Genomic DNA, 25,052 nt, shown 5'->3' with positions numbered 1-25,052 from the left:
ATCTATTGAACAACAAGGTCTCATTGCCCGGTAATTGACCATTGACACCATTGTCAAAGAAATGATCAGGGCGAGGTTCGGAAGGGCGCGTCCGGGCTTTCGAGGAATATCGAGGTCTAATCGCCCGGTAATGGACCATTACCTCACAGGAAGATAAACAGGGCGATGCCCGGGGCAAATGGGGCTGGACGACCTCTCACCTATCAAGTCTTGATGACCTGTCACTCCGTGGAACTTGTGGGGCACACCCGGGGAGTGTGGGAGTGGAGCGCTGTTTGGCGCGAGACTATTTAATTCAACTTTTGGCGTGCTTCCCTCACTCTCAGCCTTTTACTGGTGTGCATTCTATTCTAAATAAAAGCCAGAGCTTAAACTTGATTTAGAGTCTGAGTCTTTTATTTGGTCTTAGGCATTCCTTACATAAAGCTGAGAGTCTTTTAAGAACGAACCTCGCTAGCCTCTACCAGGAATTTTTTTTTTGCGAGAGAAGCAACTAGCGATGACTGAACCGGGGATGATCCTAGAGTCGGCACTTCAGAGCGGAGACGCGAAGGACTCAACACGAGTGGGGGAGGTGACCAGACAGCTTCTGGAATTGGCACTCCCAAGATAGGACACGAGCCCCCTCCCTACCCACACCTCACTCCAGTTTGGAGCCTGGAGCCCCAGCCCGGAGTGGAGGGCCCCGATGGAAGAGGGAGTTGTGAGTCAACAACACTTCAGGTGGGACAGCATAGCAGACCCCCGGCTGGGTACATCCTACACCACTTGGAGACTCCAATGCCCCCAGACACCCAAGAGGGAATTCGCAGGACCGCCGATCGGGCAACAACCGGCAGCACCGAGGATGGACGATCCCGTCACACCGGACAGGATCAGGGCTCTGGAGTCCAAGGTGCAATCATTAGAACACATGCTGCGATCCATGTCAACTGTGGTGAGTGAGCTCACGAAGAGTGCTGCTGCGCAGGGCGCAGGGAGGGGTCTCGGCATCCCACCCACCCTATCGCCAGCCCCGAGAGGAAGGGGCCAGGTGTGGGACTTTTTCCCAGGGCCCCATGGTTTTATTCCAGTGGGGATTACCCCTACTCACTCACAGGTTGGGGTTTCTCCAGTTGGTGGGATCGCTAAAGACTTTCCAGTAAAATTTGATGGCGACCCCACGAACCTGTCATTCTTTTTAACTAACACAACAAACTACATCCAGCTATACGGACATTGTTTTGCATCGGAAGGGGCTAAAATCTCGGCTATTGCCACAAAACTTAAGGGCAGAGCTGCAGACTGGTACGTACAAATGTCAGAGTCCAGAGCCCCAACCCTGGCTACCTTTCACACCTTCCTGACCGCCTTGAAGTGGTACTTTGAAGACCCCCTGGTGAAGGAGAGGGCTAAAGGTGCTCTGAAAGAACTTAATCAGGGGCAGAAATTGGTCGCAGATTACACCCTAGAATTTAAGGTCTTGACAGGGAAGGTCCCTGAATGGTCGGAAGCCACCCTGATCGATATGTTTAAGGATGGCCTCAGTCAAGAGGTGTTGCAATGGGCACTGTACAGAGATGATCCAGACTCACTGCATGACTGGAACTGTCTTGCTGGGAAGGCTGAACACGCCCAGAGCACCTTCATGCTGGCGGCTAAGAGAGACAGGCTTCCTCCCAGTGGGAAAGGGCCAGTGCCACAGTCGGGCCCGACATGGGACGCCGAAAGACAATGTGTTGCCCGTGGGAAATGCATCAAGTGCAGTAAGGCAGGTCACCATGAGGCAGAATGCCACAAGGCTAGGACGGCGGATCGCCCACCTAGACCAACGCAGAAGGCTCCGCAGAAACCACCCAACCCTCCCCAATGGCTGACAGGGGCACTAGCGACCCCGGACGAAGAAGAGGACATCTACCTCGCGGGGGACGGGTTGGCTGCCCTGGAGCAGCCGGTGGAAAACGCCTTCCACCTGTCCTAAACAGCGCCGCTGGGCAGGTGGTGGAGAATGGGCATGATACCACCAGGGTGAGTGCAGACTGTCCCATCCTGGCTGTAAAAATTGAACTGAGCTACTGCTCCAAGACCATCGAAGTCGGGGCTTTGGTGGACTCCGGGTGTTCCAGATGCCTGATCCACCCCAACCTAGTCGCTGCGCTAAATTTACCCTGTTTCCCTCTCCCGAAGCCGCTGATCTTCCAGCAACTCGATGGTTCCACGGCGGGAGGGTGGGCAGGCACCCAGGGTACAGGGAATGTTACCCTACAAATAGGCATGCACAGGGAAGCCATAGAATTCGTGGTCACCCTGGTGGGCAAGCCTATAGTAGTTCTGGGAATCCCCTGGCTAACTCGCCACAATCCTTACATTAACTGGAGGACCCGTACGATAATGTTTGAGGATGGGTTCTACCAGGCACCTGCTAAGGGGAAATCCCTCACTTTGACTGTAGGGAGGGCTGAGATTGTCGACCCTCAAGTTCATGCTTCCCCGATGGAGGGGTTGCCGGAACAATACACAGACTTCACTGACGTCTTCGGGGAGGAGGAGGTGGACCAGTTACCCCCCCATCGCAAGACGGACTGTGCCATTGAACTGCTCCCTCATGTCCCATTGCCTAAGCCAAAAATTTACCCAATGACACAAAAGGAATTGGCGGCGTTGCGGGACTTCCTCGATAAAAACCTCGCTCGGGGCTTCATCAAACCAGCAAACTCGCCGGTTGGAGCACCCGTTCTGTTCCGCGAGAAGAAGGACGATACCCTAAGACTGTGTACAAACAATTGCGGGTTAAATTCAGCCTCCTTGTCAAACAAGTACCCCCTCCCCCTCGTCAAAGATATGTTGGCACACTTGTTGACTGGAAAGGTTTTTTCCAAACTTGACCTCCGCGAGGCGTATTACCGTATTCACATCAGGGACAGGGACGAATGGAAAACAGCTTTTAACTGTCCCTTGGGCTCCTTTCAGTATAAGGTACTGCCTTTTGGTCTTGCAGGGGCCCCGGGGGTTTTCATGCAACTAATTAATGAGGTTCTGCATAACCATTTGTTTAAAGGAGTACTGGTTTATCTGGACAATGTCCTGATATACTCCAAAACTGAGAGAGAACACGAAAGATTGGTAAGACAGATTCTCACCAAACTCCGGCACGCTAAACTTTATGCTAAGCTTTCCAAGTGCGAATTCCATAATTCCATTTATCTGGATTACTTAGGCTACAGGATTTCAGATAAGGGCATCGAAATGGATCCTGCAAAGGTTCAGGCTGTTTTGAGCTGGGAGCGCCTGCGCACCTGGCACCAGCTCCAAAGTTTCCTGGGATTTGCAAATTTCTACAGATCCTTCGCAAAAGGGTTCACGGAGATTGCCCTGCCCTTGACTGATTTGTTGCAGACCAAAGGCGTTGGGGAGACGTGCAAGGTAAAAAAACCCAGGGGCCGTGCTCAATTGGACTCCCGCCTATCAGGCTGCTTTCGACCGGTTGAAAGCTCTCTTTACAGCAGAGCCAATTTTATCCCATCCCGACCCCAAACAGCCTCTGATTTTTCAATTGGAGCTATCCTATTACAAAAGGATTCTGCCGGACTCTTGAAGCCCTGTGCCTATCTCTCCCGGAAATTTTCCGAGATGGAAAGGTGCTGGCATGTCTGGGAAAAAGAGGCATTTGCAGTGAAAGCGGCACTGGAGGCTTGGCGTCACCTTTTAGAAGGGGCAACTTGCCCTTTTGAGGTCTGGACAGACCACTGCAACCTTGAGGCGCTCCGCACGCCCAGGCGCCTCAGCCCTAAGCAGATTCGCTGGGCTCAATTTTTCAGCCGTTTTAACTTTCAGCTGAAGTTTATTCCGGGGAAGAAGAATTTTTTGGCAGATGCACTTTCCCGACTGCCCCAGGACGCGGAGCCTGTCTCCGACGTCGTGGGGACTGTGCTCTCTGAGTCTCAATTGGGTTTGGCCGCTGTCACCCGGAGCCGCGCTCGGGAACAGCCTCCCCCCCCCCCTTGCGAACGACTCCAGCACAGCCCGCTCCGGGCCGCAGGCAACCACAGATGCCGGGTGGGTTACGTGCAGATTTTGCCCTCGCATTAAAGTCTGATCCCTGACTCCTTGCTAACCCTGACAAGGTTTCCATGGAACACGACCTCGCCTGGGTGGAGGGTCGTTTATACGTCCCTGACTCGCAATGATCAACTATCCTCAGCCGGTCTCATGACAGCAAACAGGCTGGTCATTTCGGGTTCCTCAAATCCCTCCACTTGACCCGATGCCAATTTTGGCGGGCTTTTTTGAAACTAATTGGCACCGAGCAAGCATTGTCAACCTCCTGGCATCCCCAGACTGACGGATCTACTGAGATCCTCAATGCCACCCTTGAACAATTCCTCCGCTCCTACATCAACTACCACCAGGAGGACTGGGTGGATTTGCTTCCTTTCGCGGAGGTTGCATACAATAACGCTGTGCATCAAAGCATGGGACAAACCCCCTTCGGGGTGGTGTCGGGTTGGGACTTCGTCCCCATTCCTGAGCTCCCACAGCCCCTGTCTCCAGTAGTGGTGGCCTGTGATTGGGGTTCTAAACTCGCAGACTCCTGGCCCGTCATTAAGGACGCTCTCAATGAGGCTCAGACCTCATACAAACTTCAGGCTGACAAGCACAGGTGCCAACAGCTGCCTTTTCGAGTAGGGGACCTGGTTTATCTCTCCACTAAATTTATCAAGTCACCTCAGCCTTCCAAGAAACTGGCCCCCAAATTTATTGGCCCCTTTCAGGTTACACAATTGTGAACCTGGTCACGGTGCGTTTGGATCTACCTCATAATTTGAAGCGGCTGCACCCTGTGTTCCACTGCAGCTTACTCAAGCCGGCCAGTGACCCCTCCTGGTGGCATCCACGCACTCCCCCCCTCCACCCGTCATGATCGATGGACAGCAGCACTTCAAAGTCAAGGAGGTTCTTGACTCCCGCAAGCTTCGTGGCTCTCTCCAATACTTAGTGTGCTGGAAATACTTTCCCCACCCTGAGTGGGTCGCTGCCCATGACATTCAGGCCCCTGAGCTAGTCTGCAATTTCCATGTTGCATATCCCTCCAAGCCCTCGGCTTGATTTTCTTCAGGGGGGCGGTATGTCATGATCGCTGTTGCAATGTTTGTGACATCGTAACGGCTCGCATGACAAAGCGCGGATGCATGTCAATGACTGGAGAGGTGCGGGCAATAAACCAGACAAAGAAGGTAATGGGTTTGGGAGATCTATTGAACAACAAGGTCTCATCGCCCGGTAATCGACCATTGACACCATTGTCAAAGAAATGATCAGGGCGAGGTTCGGAAGGTCGCGTCCGGGCTTTCGAGGAATATCGAGGTCTAATCATCCGGTAATGGACCATTACCTCACAGGAAGATAAACAGGGCGATGCCCGGGGCGAATGGGGCTGGACGACATCTCACCTATCAAGTCTTGATGACCTGTCACTCCGTGGAACTCGTGGGGCACACCCGGAGAGTGTGGGGGTGGAGTGGTTTGGCGCGAGACTATTTAATTCAGCTTTTGGCGCGTTTCCCTCACTCTCAGCTTTTTACTGGTGTGCATTCTATTCTAAATAAAAGCCAGAGCTTAAACTTGATTTAGAGTCTGAGTCTTTTATTTGGTCTTAGGCATTCCTTACACTTGTACTCTACCCAGACTAAAACCAATAATTATGGAAAATGTACTATAGCTGTGAAGGTGAACATATACTTCATTAATATGTTTTTATTATTATTTCAAATTTTCAGTTTGAAAGGCTAGAGGTTGCTTCCAATCTGGGTTTTTATTCTGCAGTCATCTTACCTCATTCATGGTATGTTATGAGGGAGGCAGTTAAGTGATATTGTTAACTGAATACATCATTTTCAGTGTTTTCTGAATGTTGCTCCTATCTTTTTTTCTTACTAGAAACATAATGAACAAGAAGTAATAGAAGAATAGCTACACAGTGTGGCATAAGGACTTCTCCATGCAACGTACTCCTTGTGACTCATTCCATACACTCAGTCTGTATGAGGATACATTGCTACCACATGAGTTATCAGATGCTGATACAGCTTTGTCCCCCTTGCCAGAATGTCCTCTTTTTGGAAAGTTCACAAAGGGAATCAAGATGCAGGCAAACAACAGCAGGAAAGAATCATTGTTGTGCTTGAGGCTTCCCAAATGCAAGTTATTATCTATTATGAGAAACTGAAAGTTGAACTAGATGGGCCTAAATCAGGGCGGCTTATGTAACCAAGCTGATTAATGCCTTGGGGGAAAGGTAAGTATAAATTTGTAACAAATACAGAATAATGATAATACTGAGAAATACAAAAAGTATGGTTCAATCATTTTCTTCCATGCGTGACAAGTATACTTAAAATGTAGTTTGAATATTCTCTATTGCATTGATTTGATTATAATAAACTTCAGAGACTATTTCAATTAACGACAAAAACATAGCAAAATTAATGAGCTAACAGAGATTTAAATTCTGTCCATACTATATTCTTGGGATAAATAGCCATGGAGACTACAGCAATGTGTCAGTATTTTTATTTTTAGATGTACTCAAGGTAAGAAAGAAAAGCCATATATTTTTAGGACATACTTGAGTGGATGGAAATCATAAACACCAAGCATGATACTGGAGTTGGAAATGTTTTCCTATATTTTACTGTATTGTATGATATTGAAAGCCAATAAATAAACTCCTGAAAGTTAACAAATAGCATTTTAAGTCTCTTACAAGTTAAAAAAAAAAAGCACCACTGATAGTAATCCTACCCCTTTACAAGAGTTGCTTTAGCATAACTCATGTTGGCATAACACCTCTATTTGGCTTTCTGACATATGGGTACATTATTCCAATTATATATGCCAGAAAAACAAAATGTTCTTTCTCCTTCGGTCATTATGTAGGCTAGCAAACCAATATTTGAGAATGATCATAAAATGAATATTTCAGCACGAAGTACAAAATATAAAACAAAGGTCTTTTTTTGGTAACACTGCAAACTTGAGTTGACAAAATCCATCTAAGCTTTCTGTTATCAAGGATTTATAAAAGTGTGATTGAGGATGTACTTACCTAGTCTTCCTTAAACTGAAAACAGAGAGAGAGACCTCATTTTCCCAAGTCCTTCACTGCCTTTCACTCCTTCTCTGTGCTGGGATGACTCCCCCCCTCGCCCGATCACATGAAAGGGTTCTATTAATGTGAATTGGCTTAGGTTTGAGAACACTGGGCTGGATAACACCGAAGGGTAAGGAATCTGACCCGGGAGCTCTAAGCTGCAATGTCAGTACTCTACAGGAGCTGTCAGCTACTGAATGGGAAAATATTACAAAGAAAAGGCAGTACGTCTATCCTTGCAAGTTCCACAAGCCAGCACCGATGTGCTTCCGAACCAGGTCTGGTGCTAGTGTGTCATTTTCTGTCACATAGCCTTAATGGATTTTTTTTACCCTATACATTTCTGGTTTCAGTCCTAAGTACATACACATATCATTTCTGTCCTGTATACTTAGAAGTGCAGTATATAGGTATTTATATTTCTGTAAATGGGTGCGTGTGTGTGTGTACCCAAGCACATCTCGTTTTGCCTGCTTATCATGAACAGAATTATAATGGTAAGCAAGTAAACCTGCCTATACTTAAAACCTGTGATATCCTTGCCAAAAATTAAAGTTTACATGCATAATATTGGGTAAACAAACTGTACAGCATAGCAATCTCCACCAAAAAACTTTTCTGGAGAATCAACTGTACCAGATGTGAGAGCCAGTGTGGTACAATAGTTGGATGCTGTAACAGGGTTGGGGAAACCCAGGTTCAGTTCTACCCTCTGCCGCAGAAGTTTGCTGGGTGATTTGGAGCCAGTTACTCTCTTTCAGCCTAAGCTACCTCAGAGGATTGTTGTATGGAAAAAATGAAGACGTTCAATGTAAGCTGCAGATGAAGGGTACTGTACAATATAAATCTAATGAATAAATCAATAATTACTCATAAAAGTTGACAAAAGCATGATTGAAACATCCCATTATTTTCCACAGAAAAGACATTGCTTGAAAGCAATTCCGTTATTCAATTTTTCTATAGATTGGCCTGATACACAATATGCATAAGGACTTGATCCAGGCTGAATGATGTCCAGCCTGTTCACGAGACACTCTGGACATTCTCCCATCCCATCCTTCTGACACCATCTACCCTTAGCTTGCTTTTTTTCTCCCAGATAGTTTTGGTAATGGGGACAGCAGCTGCAAGTCAAACGTGCTCCAAGTTTGCAGGGCTCCTGTTTACTGAATCAGAGTCAGATTGCATGCAAGGGTAGCGGGATAGCTCGGCCTGCGTTTCTGCAACCAAATGGCACAGAAGACCATGCACTCTTGTGGGAGAAACAAAAGGAAAGCAAAAAGAAATCCCTTTGCTCAGCAGGGCTGGTGCCAGGAGCAAGCAGCTAATGTCTAAAAATGAGAGTTAACAAAAAACCAAGTTTTTGGTTCTGATCTGGGAAAAGATTTCACAGTGGGAAATTAGTACTGTAGTGTTTGTTTATTTCATATAATTTTTAAACTCCATACCTGTGAAGAGTTGAAGTTTTTGATGCCCAGAAATATTGCATGAAATTAACAGAGCAAAAAAAAAAATGACAAGGAGAACGATCAGAGTATAATTGCTAAAAATACACATGACCTTCCAAACACCTTCTTTTCCTGTACTCACAATACCATGCTCTGGTATAAAGCTCAATGCTTAGTTGTAAAAAAAAAAAAGTCTAGCTTTTCAAGGAAAATATAATTGTGAAATCATTGTGACCATAATATACATGATTCTAGTAGTGTAATTGTGACCCTCTATGGTCTGGTCAAACCAGTTTTTTCTTTAGAGTTGTTGAAACCCTTGTGGCCTATAAACAGAGAGTATTTCTGAATAATGAGAGCAGCTTCTCTCTTAATGCTTCAATATTATTAGCTCTTCTCTAGCCCTGGTACTCTGACAACTGTACAAACATAACCGTGGAATGAGAAAGTCACTGTCTGTGGAGATGGGTAAGCCTGGGGGTGCAGGGAAGGAGATGCGGCACTATTAGTGCAGGAAAAACACCATTTTAAAATGTTCCTCCAGATACACTGCATTATAAGCCTTTTAATTGCAACCCAAAATAAAGCAACTAATCCATCTGGAGGCTCATTATGCATATTTGTAATAGTTTGCTCCTCCAGTTAGTAATGGTGATTCAGTCTGAAGTCATTAAATCATATACTGTGTGTGTGTGTGTATACACACACACATATGATTTTTATTAAAGGTTTTTAAAAAGGAAGGTTAAAAATGAATACAAACTAATATAAAGTAAGAAAAAGAAAAGAAAAAGAAAGAAATCAAAAGGAAGCTAAAAGTGCAAGAAAGCAGGGAAAAAGTAAAAGAAAAATAGAAAAGGAAGAAAAAAGATACAATGAAATAGCGTCTGATATTCGTTACAGCAGTTATAAGTACAATTATAAATTTACCCCTAACTCTGTGGTTACAACATAACTCTCTTCATCCTATAATCCGTCCTGTCTAATCATCAAAATCATAAATCATAAGTTCATTTTTTTCTGTTTTCTGCAAAAAGTCCATAAGGGGTTTCCAGTCAGCAATTAACGTAGATATTGCATTTTCTCTGATCAAAGAAGTCAATTAAGCCATCTCAGCAAGTTCCATCATCTTCACCAACCCTGAAGTCCTGGAGAAACCCTTGAAACTTTCAGGTCCCAGGGAACCCCTGCCTAAAAATCTGAAAAAAAGAAAAAAGAAACTTCACAAAACAATTAATTTCTAACCTACACAATCCACATTTTACTGCATGTGCAAGAAAAGCAACGTGAATGGCTGGCATCTAAGTCACAGCATGTAAAAATTCAAAACCACTGTGGGTATAGGCATTGTGCAGCATACAAAGTTTAAAAAAATGTTTTTTTTACTCACAATTTTTCATGGAACCCCTAGCGCCTTTTCATGGAACCCTAGCTGAGAAAAGAGGGTCTGGCAAATTGTATTATGTCAGCCTGCTTGATTAGTTTATGATTCAAGGTGCTGTGCAAATTACCCCCTAAATAGAGGATATGAATAAACTGTAGTTGAGTTAATCATGGATAATGAGCACAGCACTGTGTTCTGCGAATCCAGCTTATGTGAATAAGTTATGGTTGTGCAAACCGAGGCAATTGCATTAATTCAGTAAACCATTTTCAATTAAACATTGGTTATCAAAGAGTGCAAACAAAGCCAAGAATCCTAAGATCTTGATGGTGGTGTTCATAACACGCCTCAGAGACATAAAAATGATATACACACAATGGCAACACACAAATGCCAAAATTAGATACTCACATCACAACATCTGTTGTAAGTACATAAGTCATGGGATTTATATCATGACACAATCACACAAACATCAAAATCCCCCCAACCTCAATGTGCTCATGGGTTCTGAAAGCACATTAAATCATTCTCTAGTACATGAACCATGGAGTGGAAACTGCACAGGTCACTTTTGTTGATGACTTATGGGGGGTGTCAGGCTGTTTAGCAGCTGCTTAGAACTGAAGGGGATTCAGAGTCTCAGAGCATTCTCTGTAGCAAGATTTATGGAAATCTAAGGATTGGGTCCCAAGAATTCTAGCAACTGAACTGTTTTCAATTTACAGCCAATATATCCCTGTATATATTAAGGCAGAGACTTTTCAAGACCATCCAGAAACTTCAGCTGGAACAAAATGGGAATGGGCTAATGGGAATATCTCAGGATGACAGCCCTTCAAGACAGGGTAAAGAAACAGAAGCAGCAGGGATTCCAGGAACGCTCTTTATTGATGTAGGGTAGAATATTAGAATCTGAAAAGCTTGTTGGAGTTTCTCCCTGCCAAACAAAATCAAGGTGGGGTTATTCTGAGTTTCTTTTTCACATTTCCTTCTTTCTCAGGATGGTGTAAACTTTTCTCCTTCCGTAATATTGCATTGCTCCCTTCCTTCTTCCCAAGGCAATCACTACCTTTTTCACACAGTGTTTCTCAACCTTGGTAACTTCAAGATGTGTGGATTTCAGCTCCCAGAATTCCCCAGCCAGCATGCTGGCTGGGGAATTCTGCGAGCTGAAGTCCACACATCTTGAACTTGCTAAGGCTGAGAAACACTGCTGCCGCACAATATTATTATACACCCTTCAGTACTGCAGGAGCTGCACTGGTGCCAGTTTGCTTGCAAGTGCAATTTGAGGAGTAGATGACACATAGGTTGGGACTTGGGCATCTGTGAGAATGCTTATTTCAGGTAGAATCTGCCCTCCAAGGGGTGCCAGTGAAGTGTACATTGAGCGTTTCTTCTTTCTCTGAAGTGTGGCAGGCAAGGCATTTAAAGGCAAATATCCTTTGCCAGAGGTCCCCTCTTAGGGAACTGATTGCTCCCAGAAATATACTCGCTCAAAATAATTTAATTTTTGAATTAACATTGTTATTTCAAAGATCTTAAGCGCTGGCTGTTTAGATGGGGATTGAGGAGTTAATTGAGTATGTGTGTTGGTGCTGGTTATTATTGGTATTATAGCTTTTGTGGGCTGCTCAGATGCTTTTGACTGAAGTTGCATAAAGTCACCTGTGACAAATAATAAATAAATAAATAGGAACAAAAACTTAGCCAACGACTATGCGCTGTATTTAGCTGGCTTGTTGGGCAAAACCAAATGGTTAGTTTAGGGTTCTGTGCATCACAAGAGCTCAGTAAAACATGGATAATCATATCAGTGCAAGCACAGCCAGTGTGCTAATTCTCTCCAATAAAGTACAAAGGATGCAGCGTATCTCTGAGTTATGTGTGGCTTGATTGTTACTGCCATCTGAGAACAGTATTTTGATAGTGACTTCTAAATACTAAATGTCCATATAGAGTCCAGTGGTACTGATGGTGGACCAGTGCTCATAGAAGTTATGAAAAGGCTTATTATGAAAATTCGTTAACAGTTTTTAACATGCAATTTGATACATTTCAGAATAAGGAAATACTATTTTATGCACTTTAAAATACAGTTAACCATCTGAAGCTTGAAGAAATAGTGGCTTAAAGTCTGTAAACCATATTAAAGAGTGACTCCAAATAAACATCAGGAGTGTTTTCTGACTAACAAATTTTATGAACAGGCGTAAGCTTTCAGGAGCTGCAGTTCACTTCATCAGATTAATAGAGGAGCTAGACTGAGGAAGGATGCTACCAGACTTCTGAGTTTTTGCCACCATAGTCTAACATTGCTCTCCTCCTACAATGTCCAAATAAACATATTTCTGTCCACTAGGGAAAATATACTAAGCATATAATAATGGTTCGTCCTTCCATTATTTTAATTTTTGGTCAAATTTATTTTTGTGACTAAAGGAAACAGCAAAACACAACACAGCTAGATAACTGGTCACACTCTACTGTATTCTTCTCACCTCTGTTCTTCTCACACTCTATTCTTATCACCGTTTAATTTTCTGACTAGACCACCTTGGTTTAATCAAGATCCTTAAAATGCCAGTTGCATCATGTTGGATGACTGTAAGTTGCCACTGCTGGAGGTACCCTTTTTCACTGCCAAAGTCTAATCAAGAAATCAGCTCTCTTACTTAAAAAACGAAACAAAATGGAATAATAGAACTGGGTGTCTGTGCATTTTCACTCAGCAGCTTTCCCTGCAACTCAGATAGAACTAGGTTAGGAAAACAAGAGCACATTTCTTCACAAGACATCCTTACTTAATTTTCTACTGCATGTTTTATTACTATTTAGTGTGTAATAAATGTATATTTAAAGAATAAATAAAATATAAAGGTTATACAAAATTATAAAAGAAAAAAAACGAAAAAAAACATGTCTGTCTGTCTGTCTGTCTATCTCAGTAAATAGACGCCTTCCTAGAAAACACGCACAACTCCTCATTCTTCTATGTCAGCGTTTCTCAAACTCAGCTAAGATGTGTGGACTTCAACTCCCAGAATTCCTCAGCCAGCACGTTGAAGTCCACACATCTTAAAGTGGCTGAGTTTGAGAAACTCTCTTCTAGGTGATGGGGGAAGAACCACCAATACCGAACTTTGGAAAGCGCAACATTCGTATTCTGATTTGAACCGGCCGAGTTGCCGTCGCCATTTCCAGAAAGTTTCTGAGGATCAAATCCGTGGCCTTAGATAGGTTGACCGACACAATTTTACAGCGACAGAGCCAACTTTTTGTTGTAAAGTTCCCCTAACTTTATTCCTATCCCAAGGGGAAACAACACTACAGCGACGCTGAAAGCTGAAGATTTCGAGTGGTTTTCGCCAGTTCGTTACAAATTACAGACTGTAGACGGCTAAATATATGTCTGCATATTCCAAAGTCTACTGTGCGAACCTCGCCTTTCTTCTTCGCATCGAGGATTCTCTCTTCACTTTTTATCTCTGTGTCGGACTTCGCTCCGCCTCTTCCCGCCCCCTTTTCCCGGAGTTCTGCGCGGGAAGGAAGAGCTGAGCGAAAGCAGCGTTAGGCGGGAGGCTAGGCCGGGACCCGGGGGGTGGCTCGTCTCGGCGCTCACCGGGATTTGTAGTCTATGCCGGCTACCGCTGAGATCCCATGCAACGTCGGTCGGCTCCAGAGGTCGGTGGCTGCGCCCGAAATGGCGACTGTGACCCCGACGGCGAAGAAGAAAGGAGGGGAGGAGCCGACAGGGGCCTCCCTGGGGAGAAAACTGCCGGAGAGGATTTTGGCGACGTGACGAGGCGCCGCTTGATCCGCCAGCAGTACCGAGAACTAATATCTACCGTTCAGCGTAGGTGCCTCCCCTTGGAGCAGGAGGGAAGGGGCGCGGGCTAAGCCGGGATCAGGGGTCAGGTCCAGGAAACTCGCTGGGTGGCCTTGGATCGGTCATTGCAGCTCAGCCCCGTCTGCTTGGCGGGGGCGGTGTGGTGTGGAGATGGAAAGAGGGGGGCGTGGCGCCTCGGGCTCTCCGAGGAACGTGCGAGATAGCGGTGCAGTACACGAATAACTGCTTCCCTTCTGATTTGGGATCCTCGCTCCTGTCTCTGAGGAACATGAATGAGGTGCACCCAGTCTTTTACCTCTTCCATCCCCAGGTTGTTGCGGTCTGGTGGAAGACAAGCTATTGAGAGCTCACACCTTTCTGAGAATTTTTTCCTTAAACCTGATGCCTTCGAAGTGAAGTCTGAATGCCTCGAGTTACTAATTGGGGGCTCACAATCTTCCTTTTTATAAAAAAAGATATTTCAAAATGTATTCTAAATCTTACTGGAATATTTGGGCGTGTTGTGGCTGTAGCTTCAGGAAATGGAAATCTGTCTTCCAAATTGGTGCATATACTGGTTTTAACAGAGTGACTTTTTTGGTTTGGGTATCTCAACAATTAATTTTTTTCTGTTTTTGTAGAGAACAGAGAGCTGATGTTGAGCACCAGTAATGATAAATTGACAGAGGCTCTAGAAGATGCTGATAAACTATTTACTGGAGGTGAGATGAGAATTGCCCAGAATATTTATCATTTCTTCAGTGCTTGATTTCCTCTTAGAAAGGGCTTGAAATAAAAACAGGAAAGAATGTATGTCAAACAAAGGGACATTACCACTTTTATTTAATACATTCAACTTATTCTAGTGAAGAAAAATGTAAGCAGATTTTATTTACTAATAGTTGCCTTCTTTAGTCTTCAGAAAGCATGAAAAGTAACTTTCTAGAGGCCTGAAGGAACTAGAGGAGGAAAGCAGAGAGAGAAATGACTTTATTTTCCTTTGTGATTAAAAGCAATTTAAAATACAATCTCATCTCTTTTTTTCCCTCAATAATTGTTTCTGTCTTAATGATATGCCACTTTCTTTTTGGTTTATAGGCATTGGTGTCATTGTCATTTATTAATAGACTGTGTTTTGATGTTTGGTGGCCAGGACATGTTATATCAAGGGATATAATATGAAAAATAAAGTGATAAAATATGAAAATCAGCAGTAAGCAGTTCTTATCATTGTTTTAAGTATTAACAGAAACCCATAGCGTGTTTTTACAAAACAATAATGTAATAATGAACATAGCAATGATATATAGAATAATATAAGCAAGCAATAAGGCAATGATATACAGCTATCAAATATTAATTAAATGATACATCTGATGCAGCTATGAACACTGCTAAGCATATAACCAATAATGACATAGCAGCTTTATTAATTGGCAGTCTTTGAAGCTAAATTCAGAATCTTCCCAGGCAAGATAAAATGAATAATACAGAATGCAAGAAACCAGGCTGTGTGTTCAGACTGCCTTTTAGTACCTTAAGCAGCAGATTTTCTAGCTGGTCTTAGAGCCCCATATTTCCAGACCAGCTCCCACTGAGCTAGGCAAATAAATAAACACATCTTACTGATCAGAGATAACTCATATGGGGAATGCATCTCATATAGCATAGATCATGTTTAAAGAATGTTACAAGGTAATATCAACAAAGTAATAATCTCTTTGTTGCCTTTTCAGTTACAAATAGCTATCTAGTTCTGAGCAATAGTGGTTTTCTTTTGTTTTGGGCTCTCTTGTAGTTTTAGTGCACTTTGAAGACAATCTTTGATTGGCAAGCCTCAAAGCTTAAGCTTCAAGGAAGAACTTTTCTTATTACTTTCTGTAATAAGGGTAGGGGAATTTAAGCTTATTTCTTGATAAAATCCAGTACTGAGAAGTAGCTAGCCCCATTAGTGTTTGGAGATAAATTGTCAGACACAAATCTGTAATTTTTCAAATTGTTTTAATAAAGCACATCTTTATTTCACTGTTGAGGCTCTAATGGTTCTATCTCTAACTTTTATTTCCTTTGCAGATGGGTGGCAGCTTCTAGTACACTTGCATGCTGCTGTTTTTGGCCAGTGGGTTACACTGCGTTGCTGATAAAATACTTTAAACATGATTGCAAAATGTGATTGTCATTCTCGACACTGCTCTTAATAGATTCACCTTGTTATCTTGAAAGGTTGATAATAGACAAGGGTTTATTTTTTCTTTCTCCCCTTCCAAGCACCCATCCTCTCTCTTAATGAGCAAGATTATTAATAATATTAATAGGAATATTATTAATAAGACACTGATACTTAGTTATGCGTGCCCCTTCCATGTGGTTCAGATTCTATAGCTTAAAAATTGAATCTCTGAAATTTCCTAAGCTTCCATCTGTCAAAAAATATAGAGCTTAATGTTTGTGAATCTGAGTCCTGATACTAGTCTTGTTCAAGATTTTCTAGACAAATGTTGGTAGGGTGTCAATGCCAGTAATGTCCAATCTTCTTATATTGTCAAGCTGTTAACAAAGGTATTAAAATACTCACAAACAAAAAATACACAACTAGTGTGACCTATACTAAATCAACATTTTTTACAGATTATAATCTATTAAATATTGCCAATTATAATAGAACTTCCCTATTTTTCTAGGAGATCATAAAGCAAATAATTGGAATGCATATCTTGTCTCAGAATTCTCACAAAAAATACAATATTTTTCTTCCAGCATATTCCATTGAATGGTTAACTAACTAATTCTTATTTAGTTAACTTGGGGCTCTTGGAAGCAACAGGCATTCATCAGAAATTGGATATTAATGAAAATCACATTCTTGTCTTCAGTTGCCTTTGACTGTAGCAAAATATTTTTCTTCTTTCAAAACAGTGACAGTGCCCTCGACAAGGGAGGCTGCTTTGGATGCCCAGTTCCTAGTTTTAGCATCAAATCTAGGAAAAGAAAAAGCAAACCAGTTGCGCTCAGATATGACAGGATTTGATCCTTCTGCATTTGCTGAAGATTTAGTAAGTTTGCAGTGATGAGTTGTATAGTAATAAAAAGTTCTGTTTTATTAAATAGAACTTGATTGTATACATCGTTTTTTATGAACTCTGGCAACTTTCACTATAGTAACTCATTATGTATTGATTGTTTAAATGTGAAACAAAATAACTTTTTTAGCAAAGCTGGTAGCAGTGTTTAGAAGTATACTTAAATCTCTCAGTCGTATAAACTGAAATATCAGATTTAAAGTGCAGTTAGGACATACTTTGATTCAGTTGTAATGCAAAATTATGGCATTTTAAAATGTGTGAAACAGATGGCCCACAGACTATAGCTTGCTTGGGATAGACAACCCAAGGTCTAACATTACATTTTAAAATTGATTTTTAAAATGTAATGTGTTCTGGCTGTTTTGTTTCTAAGTCTCAGTTCACAGTTAAGGGCCATTGCTTTGCTCAGAAGGTGGCTTCATCATAGCACAAATTGTACTATTGTTTCTTAACTAATTAATGCAGATCATAGTCTGATACTAGCCTTTATGTGTAAGACTATCAACAAATTAAAATTCTTCACCAGCACACCCTTAACTATATAAAAGAGACATGAAGTCTAAATTTTATCCAATTTATTTGAATGGCACAGGTTTGGATTGTGTTTTTACTTTTTCATTGATCGTGAACCTGAAACCAAGAAAGTATGCAGTGCACTCGAGGTCCCTGAGTTCATGGAAGCCAGACTGTTAGCTGGATAAGACTGCTGTTGCATTAATCATATATTTTAACAGGAGTTAGAACCGTATTGCTTATTTTAAATGTAAACTGTAACTCTTGGGCTATCAGTTTATGATCTATTCCCTGGTTTTCCCACACTAACTTCAAATTATTGAATTCTTGCAGAATTGAAAATCAAACTATTCATATTATCAAAAATATAGTGATCTGAAGATGTTTTTTTATCTGATAGAATTATTTTGCTGCACTGGGTAGTTGACAGAATTGTAAGCCATGTGTCACAGTTAATATTCATTTCTGCTCCATCACCAATCGTGAAAAACAAAGCTAAAGAAAATTGTATGTAGAATACATGTAAATATATTCTATATTCTTATTGCTCTGATTTCTTTGGATTTTCTCTTTTTTTAGCTGGGTTCACAGGCCAGAGTTGCTGAAATTAGGGCAGTCTGGGTTTGGAAAAACAGATATTTGTCGGCTCTCTTGTCTGGAAGTACGTGTTATAGTAGCTAAGGAAATTTAAACCGTTCCTGGTACTGCTGTGAGGAGAGAATTGGATGCCTCCTCAATTTAAGTTATGTGACTAGTTCTGCATTTTTGGAGGTGGTGTGAGGGGGAGAGGTTTGTCTTCTGTGTGCAAAGAGATTACTTGTACCATATATTTTATAATGATTTCCTGTTAAAAGCAAGAAAAAAGATAAATTGCTGACCTTCCTTTTTTCCCAAAGATTAGGATGTTGTAATTTTGGATAAAAGTTGCAATGTATTTCAAATTATTTACACATGCATATAGCATCATTCAGTATAGATTCAGACATGGATGGAATTCCATGAACATGATATTACAAATATTGTCAAAGTATCATGCATCTTAATGTTATATTTCTTCTTGAATTCTAATTTAATAATGTCATAAATTTTTGCTAAAATGCAAACTGATACCATAATATGTTTCTTCTACAGTTATCACTTATGGGTCTAAATCGTTTGGAAAGAGAAGAAAGTGAAGAACAGGTTGCTAGTGGATTCTTACCTAATAATGCTTGGCATAAACTTGGTGAAGAAGCAAAAAAACACTTTAGGAGGGCACCGGTTTTTCATTTCATGTGAGTTTATTTGTGGTATCCTTCCATTCAGTGTGTGATATCTTTCACAGGAGTTCTGCTATACAGGTAGTCCTTGACTAATGACCATTCGTTTAGCGATCATTCAAAGTTACGACAGTGCTGAACAAATGTGGTTACGACTGGTCCTCAGAGTTACAGCCATCCTAGCACCCCCCATGGTCATGTGATCGCTACAGTATTTGCAACCTTCCCTGCCAGCTTCCCCAGAAAGTCAATGGGAAAGCCTGCAAGGCAGGTTGCAGGTTGTTGAGTAAGTCTCTCCCACCTGTGCAGCCTCCCCAGCCCCTCTGCGCTCATGCTGCACTGGCCACTCGTGCATCATTTCCAACTTGCGCCATGCCTCTCGCGTACCCGCATGGCACCTTGCTCATCCCCACGTTCCTTCCCTGGCCTGCCTCTTGTGCACTGCTGTGCACCTTCCCCAACCTGTGCGGCACCTCTCACGTGCGGCTGCGCACCCTCCTTGACCCAGCAGCAGCCATTTATGTACCTGCTGCCCTGGGACTTGTAACTTCCTGCCAGCTTCCCCACTGACTTTGGTTGTGGGAAGCTGGCAGGAAATTGCCTCACCTAACGACTGTGGGATTCACTTAATTATGGCAGTCAGGACTGTAGGGATTGCCGTTGCTAAGCAGTGCAGTCACACTTTACGACCACATCACTTAGCAATGGAAATTCTGGTCCCAGTTGTCGTAAGTCGAGGACTACTTGTAGATTAATTGTAGTTTGGGACTTGAATAGCACAAGTAAGGCAACTTTCAAATTATTATTTTAGATGTGTTTGTTTACTCCTTCTCTGTTCCCCATTCTTTGAGCCCTGTTTTCTGCACTTCATACACTTTGAGAAGCCTTGCATGTATTTTCTGGAAGTTTCATGCTATTGCAAGTTCAAATGACCATTAGGATGGAGTTCCTGAGGACTTGTTGAAGTGAGCAAAATATCTGGCTTCTATATTATATTTAACAGGGCTTTAAGATTTCTGCAGATAAAGAAACCAAAGATCTTTCATAATATTGTCATTCCTAGCTTGCTTCCATGTGACATACATCAACTGGGTTTGGGGCAAGGAGGTTTCTGGACGGAGAATGTCTTTGCTCCTAATTTATTCCATAATTGGAAAAAGATCCTCTTTCCAACATTGCTTTAGAGGCCTTCTATTAATGTCCCCTTTTGCTGCTCTTAGATAATAACATTTTAAAGTTTGAAATAAGAGTGAGAAATGTGTGTAGTTGAGAGCAACCAGACTAGGACTTTGCATTTACATGCATTAATCTGACATGAACTTTATAAAATCAAATCAAAACTTTATTAGGTCTGAAGGCATGAAGCTGAAAGAAATTCTAATCTCTCAGCAGTCAAAAAACTTTTTTGTGGGGGTTAAGTTGCTATATGCTTATACCGTCTGTTAGCCCTGCTTGCAAAAAGAATTACAGTGTTAAGTTTTCAGATTATTTGGAATGTTACATAAGGAATTTACAATGTTTTAATTGGTTTAGGTTGGGCACATTTACTCCTGATCCTCCTGCTGAGAGGCCACGAATTGAAAGGCAACGAAAGAAGAAAAGTTCAGATGGAAACAGAGCAATGCCTGCACAAGTGAGTTATGTGTGCGAGACATACAAAGCTTAGAACATTAATTTTGAGATGGGAAACTTCCAATTGCAATTCATAGTATAGTAACAGAGGAGGATACATAAATAATACTCTTGCACATTCTCATATCTGTTAGATGTTTGCATTTCCCATAGGAAATGGGATAACTGAACGTGAAGGAAAAACTTCACATCAGCTTCAGATGTTTACTCTTTTTAAAAATATATTTCAGTTATCCCAGAAATCAAGTTTACATTGATAAAAGTCTTGCACGTTACAAGACACCATAATAAAGTATGCTTTAAGGAAGACCATAACATTTTTTAAAAACCTTGTCTGAGGATATTATCATGGTAAGGGAAAGACTGCTGTAATATTGCCATAAAATTTAGCTGTATTAATGATAGCTTGTTAAATTAATTCTTCTTTTAGTTAAAGAGAATGGAAGAATCTCATCAAGAAGCTACTGAAAAGGAAGTAGAAAGGATTTTGGGATTCCTTCAAGCCTATTATGCAGAAGAGCGTAAGTTAATGGAATTTAACATACATTCAGTTGCCTCTCTGTTTCCTTTAAGTTTTGTTATGGTGACTAGGAGAGGAAAAATGTGGTATTGAGAATGTTACATAAGAAGAAACTTAAATATTTGAGCAGAAAAGGTCAGTTATAACTATATGAAGTTATAAAGAGGTTGTATGCTTCAAACAAACTTTACATTTAGTTGTACTTTTTCTGCAATTAGCTTAACTTTAAGGTGGTATTTGTGCTGGAAATGCTCACTTACATTGATTTGACTCCATCTACACATACTTCTCAATCTGATGTTATGATAAGTTTCTGTAGGAAACATGTTCACACAACATATGTTCAAGACCTGTTAAGAGAATTCAGTTTGTAGTTCTCATTCTGGCGCAGAACATGGATTAGATCTGCCCTTTAAATTAAAAAATTGAATAGTGAAAAAGATTAAATATGGGAATAGGAAAGATTTTTCCATAGATATATGAATGATAGCTAGATAAAATCAAACATGGAAAGTAAACCAAAAATAGGCTGGAGGTAATTAATGTATCCATATCAAAAATACGTTGTTTTTATATTGCAGCCGATACACCAATATCCTTCCTTGAGTTTGTGACTGACCCAAATTCTTTTGCACGAACTGTGGAAAACATGTTTCATGTCTCATTCTTAATAAGGGTAAGGAGAAACAATTTTATCTCTTAGTTACAAAAAGCAAAATGTATTGTGGCACAAATATAAAGAAGCATGGGATTTGAACTATCCATGTTGGAGGGCTGCTAGTTGGCTAATTCCTTACCTCTTATTTAATAAAAATAGTTTGGTGTATGTTTATAATTTACTAACCCCTTTTTTAAAAACCAGATTTCTGTACTTTGACACTAATAATAAATTGATTTTGAAACAAGCTTGATAACTATAAAGAATATGGTCTGATATTTAAGAACTTGAAATATGGATCAATTGTCCTTGATCTGGAGAATGTTTCTGGGCTTCAGAAAAACCTGCCTGAGCCTGAAAAAATTTACCGCATTGTCAGCTCCGCCCGCTGAAACAGCAGGCACAGCTGTTCAGTCCGCCATTCCCACTGGAAGGCTTAACTTAATCATGGTTTATTTAATATACCACAATTGTCTATATTCATACAACCCACTTAATCTAAGCCAAATAAATCATACTGTGGCTAAATCTGTTTTGTGAACCCATTCTTAGCACTGTTGAATTCAGCCTAGCAAATACTGTATTTCAGATTTCGTTAATTGTTTCTGATAGGTATTACTACCTTAAGGGTTAATTGAGGTGTGTTTTTTCTAGGATGGACTTGCAAGAATAAAACTGGATCAAGATAAGCTTCCTGTAATAGGTAAAACTAATATTAGAAATTGTTTTAAACAAATGTCTTAATGTGTCCTAATTTGACTAATATACTTAATTTTTATATTGCTTTAGTGTAAGGGCGTTTCTGTTTCTACAAATATAAATGTGTTTCCTAAAAATATGATACTTTACTAGAACCTTTAAATCCAGAAGGAGGAAAAAATGATGAGGATACTCAAGCACGGAAACAAGCAGTCATATCAATTAACTATCAAGAATGGCAGGTATAATGAAAATATTCTTTCATTTCCTGAAGCTATTTTAATTATCCCTGAACTGTGCCTAAAATGTAATACCCTAGGAATAGCATATCTATATTACATGGAAAGCCAAGTTTATTTATTTTATTTATTTTCTATCCTGCCTTTATTATTTTTATAAATAACTCAAGGCAGCGAACATACCCAATACTCCTTCCTCCTCCTATTTTCCCCACAACAGCAGACCTGTGAGGTGAGTTGGGCTGAGAGGGAGAGGGACTGGCCCAAGGTCACCCAGCTGGCTTTCATGCCTAAGGCGGGACTAGAACTCACAGTCTCTTGGTTTCTAGCCCATTGCCTTAACCACTAGACCAAACTGGTTTTGTAGTTTGGAGTGGGGGGAAAAATTCCCCCATCCCTTCTTTTCTTCCTTCAACTTGTGTATCACAGTAAGATGGACTGGCTTTTGACCAGAGTAGCAACATATTTCAGTTCATGTATTTTGTATAATCTCCCATTTTAAAAAATTGCAGCACTCAGGCAGATCCAGAATTTACATTATAAAATGTTTGGTACTATTATGGTAAAGTTGAATAAATGCTAGTCTGATATTCTGTTTCTTTGTGATGTACATAACTTTGCATTTAACAGCTTTATATTTTAGCTAATGATAGCTGAAAAGGTGGACATGTTTATTAATGCATATTTTTATATATGAGAGTATGAATTAAAGACATTAATTTTTTATTTTCAAATAGAATATTGTGGAGACATTTGAAATTTCAATGCCCATGATTCCACCTCCCTCATAGCCACTGATGAGATGAAGCTGTTCTGAATGTAAGGTACTATTTTTTGTTTAATTTCTCTGATAGTACTTTCGTTGTTTATAACCAAGCATGATAAAAATTAGAGTTGGCTTGGGTTCTGTCTATCCACTGCAAATTTCAATCTCATGTTTTTATGCAGGTATCCATAGTTCCATGAGGACACTTAAACAGATCAGTCTGATCTTGGCAGGAGAAGGCACAGAGGAAACTAGCAAAACTTTCCTGTTTAAGTATTGCATATTTGCTTGAACAAAGGGAGTGCTTCTAGGTTTTCTAGATAATAATGGTGTATTGTGCAACATACTGTATATGGTTTATTTGCTGTAACAGCAAATTAGTCTCAAATTGTTGTGGCTTTCCCCCCCGCATTTATGTTTCGAATGTGTTTCGTCTTATTACACATTAATTTGGTCCATCTTGCATTGTTTCAACGTGTACTTCCCCTTTCCACAAAGCAAACAGTTGGCTAACAGTAAAAACAAAATACAAAACTTTATTTCAGTAACAGAGGAAGGTACTGATTATTCTCCAGAGGGGGAAAGAGTGATAGCTTGCCACTGCTCCCACGGGAGCTTGTTCTATACTGTGTTGCAGCAGATGTGTTAATCATACCTTATTTTAGGAGAACATGCACTTTTATAAATCTTATTTGTAGTTACATAATAAAATTAGATTTTGAATTTCGTTATTTGTGTATGATGGTGTAGGGAAGAAAAAGGGAGAGTGGAAATGCAAGACTCAGAGGAAAGAAAGGCTGAGGAGAAGGGTACTGTCACGTTCACCGTTCCAATGTTGCTGTTACATCGTAACGTTTCGCATGTCATTTGGCTGATGCGGGTTTCGTCTGAGAGGGAAGGAGGATTCCATCTCGTGGGATTGTTATATGTTAGCAGCTGGATTGGAATGTGTTTGGGTTATCTTGTGTGTTCAAGGTTCCTTTCCCAGGACATCAGCAGAAACGGTTACCAGCACCTGGGGGGGGGGGGGGGGGGGAGAGAGTTTGCAACGGCAGGGCGAGGGGAGGGATTACGTTTGAGCTGAGGGTTTTTAGTTTGTATTTGGCGCGCTTTTGCTCATTCTCAGCTTTCTCTGTATTTGCATACTATTCTTTAATAAATCAGATATCATTAAGTTCCTGCTTGTGAGTCTGAGTCTATTAAGACAGGCAATCCTTACATAAAGCTGAGAATCTCAAAAAATTTTCCGTTAGCCCCTTTCCAGATTTATTTTGTGAGGGAGAAGTGCTAGCGATGAGCAAACCAAATCCCCAAACCACAGAAAGCGAATCGAGCGAGGGGGAACCCGACTCCATGGTGAGAGGAACAGAGAGGGTCCCTACTCAGGAGCTCTCAGAAATTCGGGAGGTGTCGAGCTCCAGCCTGGGAGAAGAGGAGGTTGGAGGTAAAAGAGCCCCTGAACCGACTGGCGAGTCGCCAGGTGAACTGGTCACCTGGAATGAATCACAGGGACCCCTACCAGGGACGTCCAAAACGTCTTGGAAACAGCGGTGCCCGAGTTCCCCAACTGTGGTGAGGCAGGAGGGAAAGGAGGATTCCCAAACCCCTGACCATATAAGACTGGTGGAGGCCAAATTGGAGTCACTAGAATTTATGTTTCAGAAAATGTCAAGGGTCTGGGGTCCCCGGGAGAGGAGGAGAGAGGAGTCTAGTAATAGGCATTTGTCTCCTCCTTCGCCCCCACCTTCTTCGGAGGAAAGGCGTAGGACCCGGTGCAGAGAGGAGGCAAGGGCGCCGAGGGTGAGAATTTCAAGGTCCCCTCCTCGAGAGCGGAGATCCCTGGGAGCAAAAAGAAAGTCCGACCGCCCAGCTGTGGCGAAGGGACCG

General features: G+C 41.6%; 1 protein-coding gene across 2 annotated transcripts; it reads left to right on the top strand.

Annotated features, from left to right (window-relative positions):
• The first annotated feature begins 13,499 nt into the window (after nt 1-13,499).
• NSMCE4A (NSE4 homolog A, SMC5-SMC6 complex component) lies at nt 13,500-23,473 on the top strand. Of its 2 annotated transcripts, none has more exons than XM_063307284.1 (11): nt 13,500-13,823; nt 14,438-14,518; nt 16,713-16,849; nt 18,524-18,666; nt 20,185-20,284; nt 20,714-20,804; nt 21,385-21,479; nt 22,116-22,164; nt 22,314-22,402; nt 23,137-23,218; nt 23,348-23,473. In XM_063307284.1, the coding sequence occupies exons 1-10, from the start codon at nt 13,628-13,630 to the stop codon at nt 23,188-23,190; spliced, it is 1,035 nt and encodes a 344-aa protein (XP_063163354.1). In that variant the 5' UTR covers nt 13,500-13,627; the 3' UTR covers nt 23,191-23,218; nt 23,348-23,473. The 2 variants fall into 2 exon arrangements, with proteins under 2 accessions (XP_063163354.1, XP_063163353.1); XM_063307283.1 differs by having other exon boundaries at nt 23,137-23,223.
• The last annotated feature ends 1,579 nt before the right edge of the window (nt 23,474-25,052 follow it).

Source organism: Candoia aspera, chromosome 6 (genome assembly GCF_035149785.1).
Source record: "Candoia aspera isolate rCanAsp1 chromosome 6, rCanAsp1.hap2, whole genome shotgun sequence".
Lineage (NCBI taxonomy): Eukaryota > Metazoa > Chordata > Lepidosauria > Squamata > Boidae > Candoia > Candoia aspera.
Note: the sequence above shows the minus strand (reverse complement) of the source record. Positions and strands in the feature narration are given on the sequence as shown.

Excerpts from the sequence above, each read along its gene's own strand:
- NSMCE4A (XM_063307284.1), top strand. The coding sequence starts at position 13,628 with ATGCAACGTCGGTCGGCTCCAGAGGTCGGTGGCTGCGCCCGAAATGGC. Across the intron at positions 20,805-21,384 it reads AGCCTATTATGCAGAAGAGC|CCGATACACCAATATCCTTC; the intron begins GTAAGTTAATGG and ends TTTATATTGCAG. Across the intron at positions 22,165-22,313 it reads AGATAAGCTTCCTGTAATAG|AACCTTTAAATCCAGAAGGA; the intron begins GTAAAACTAATA and ends ATACTTTACTAG.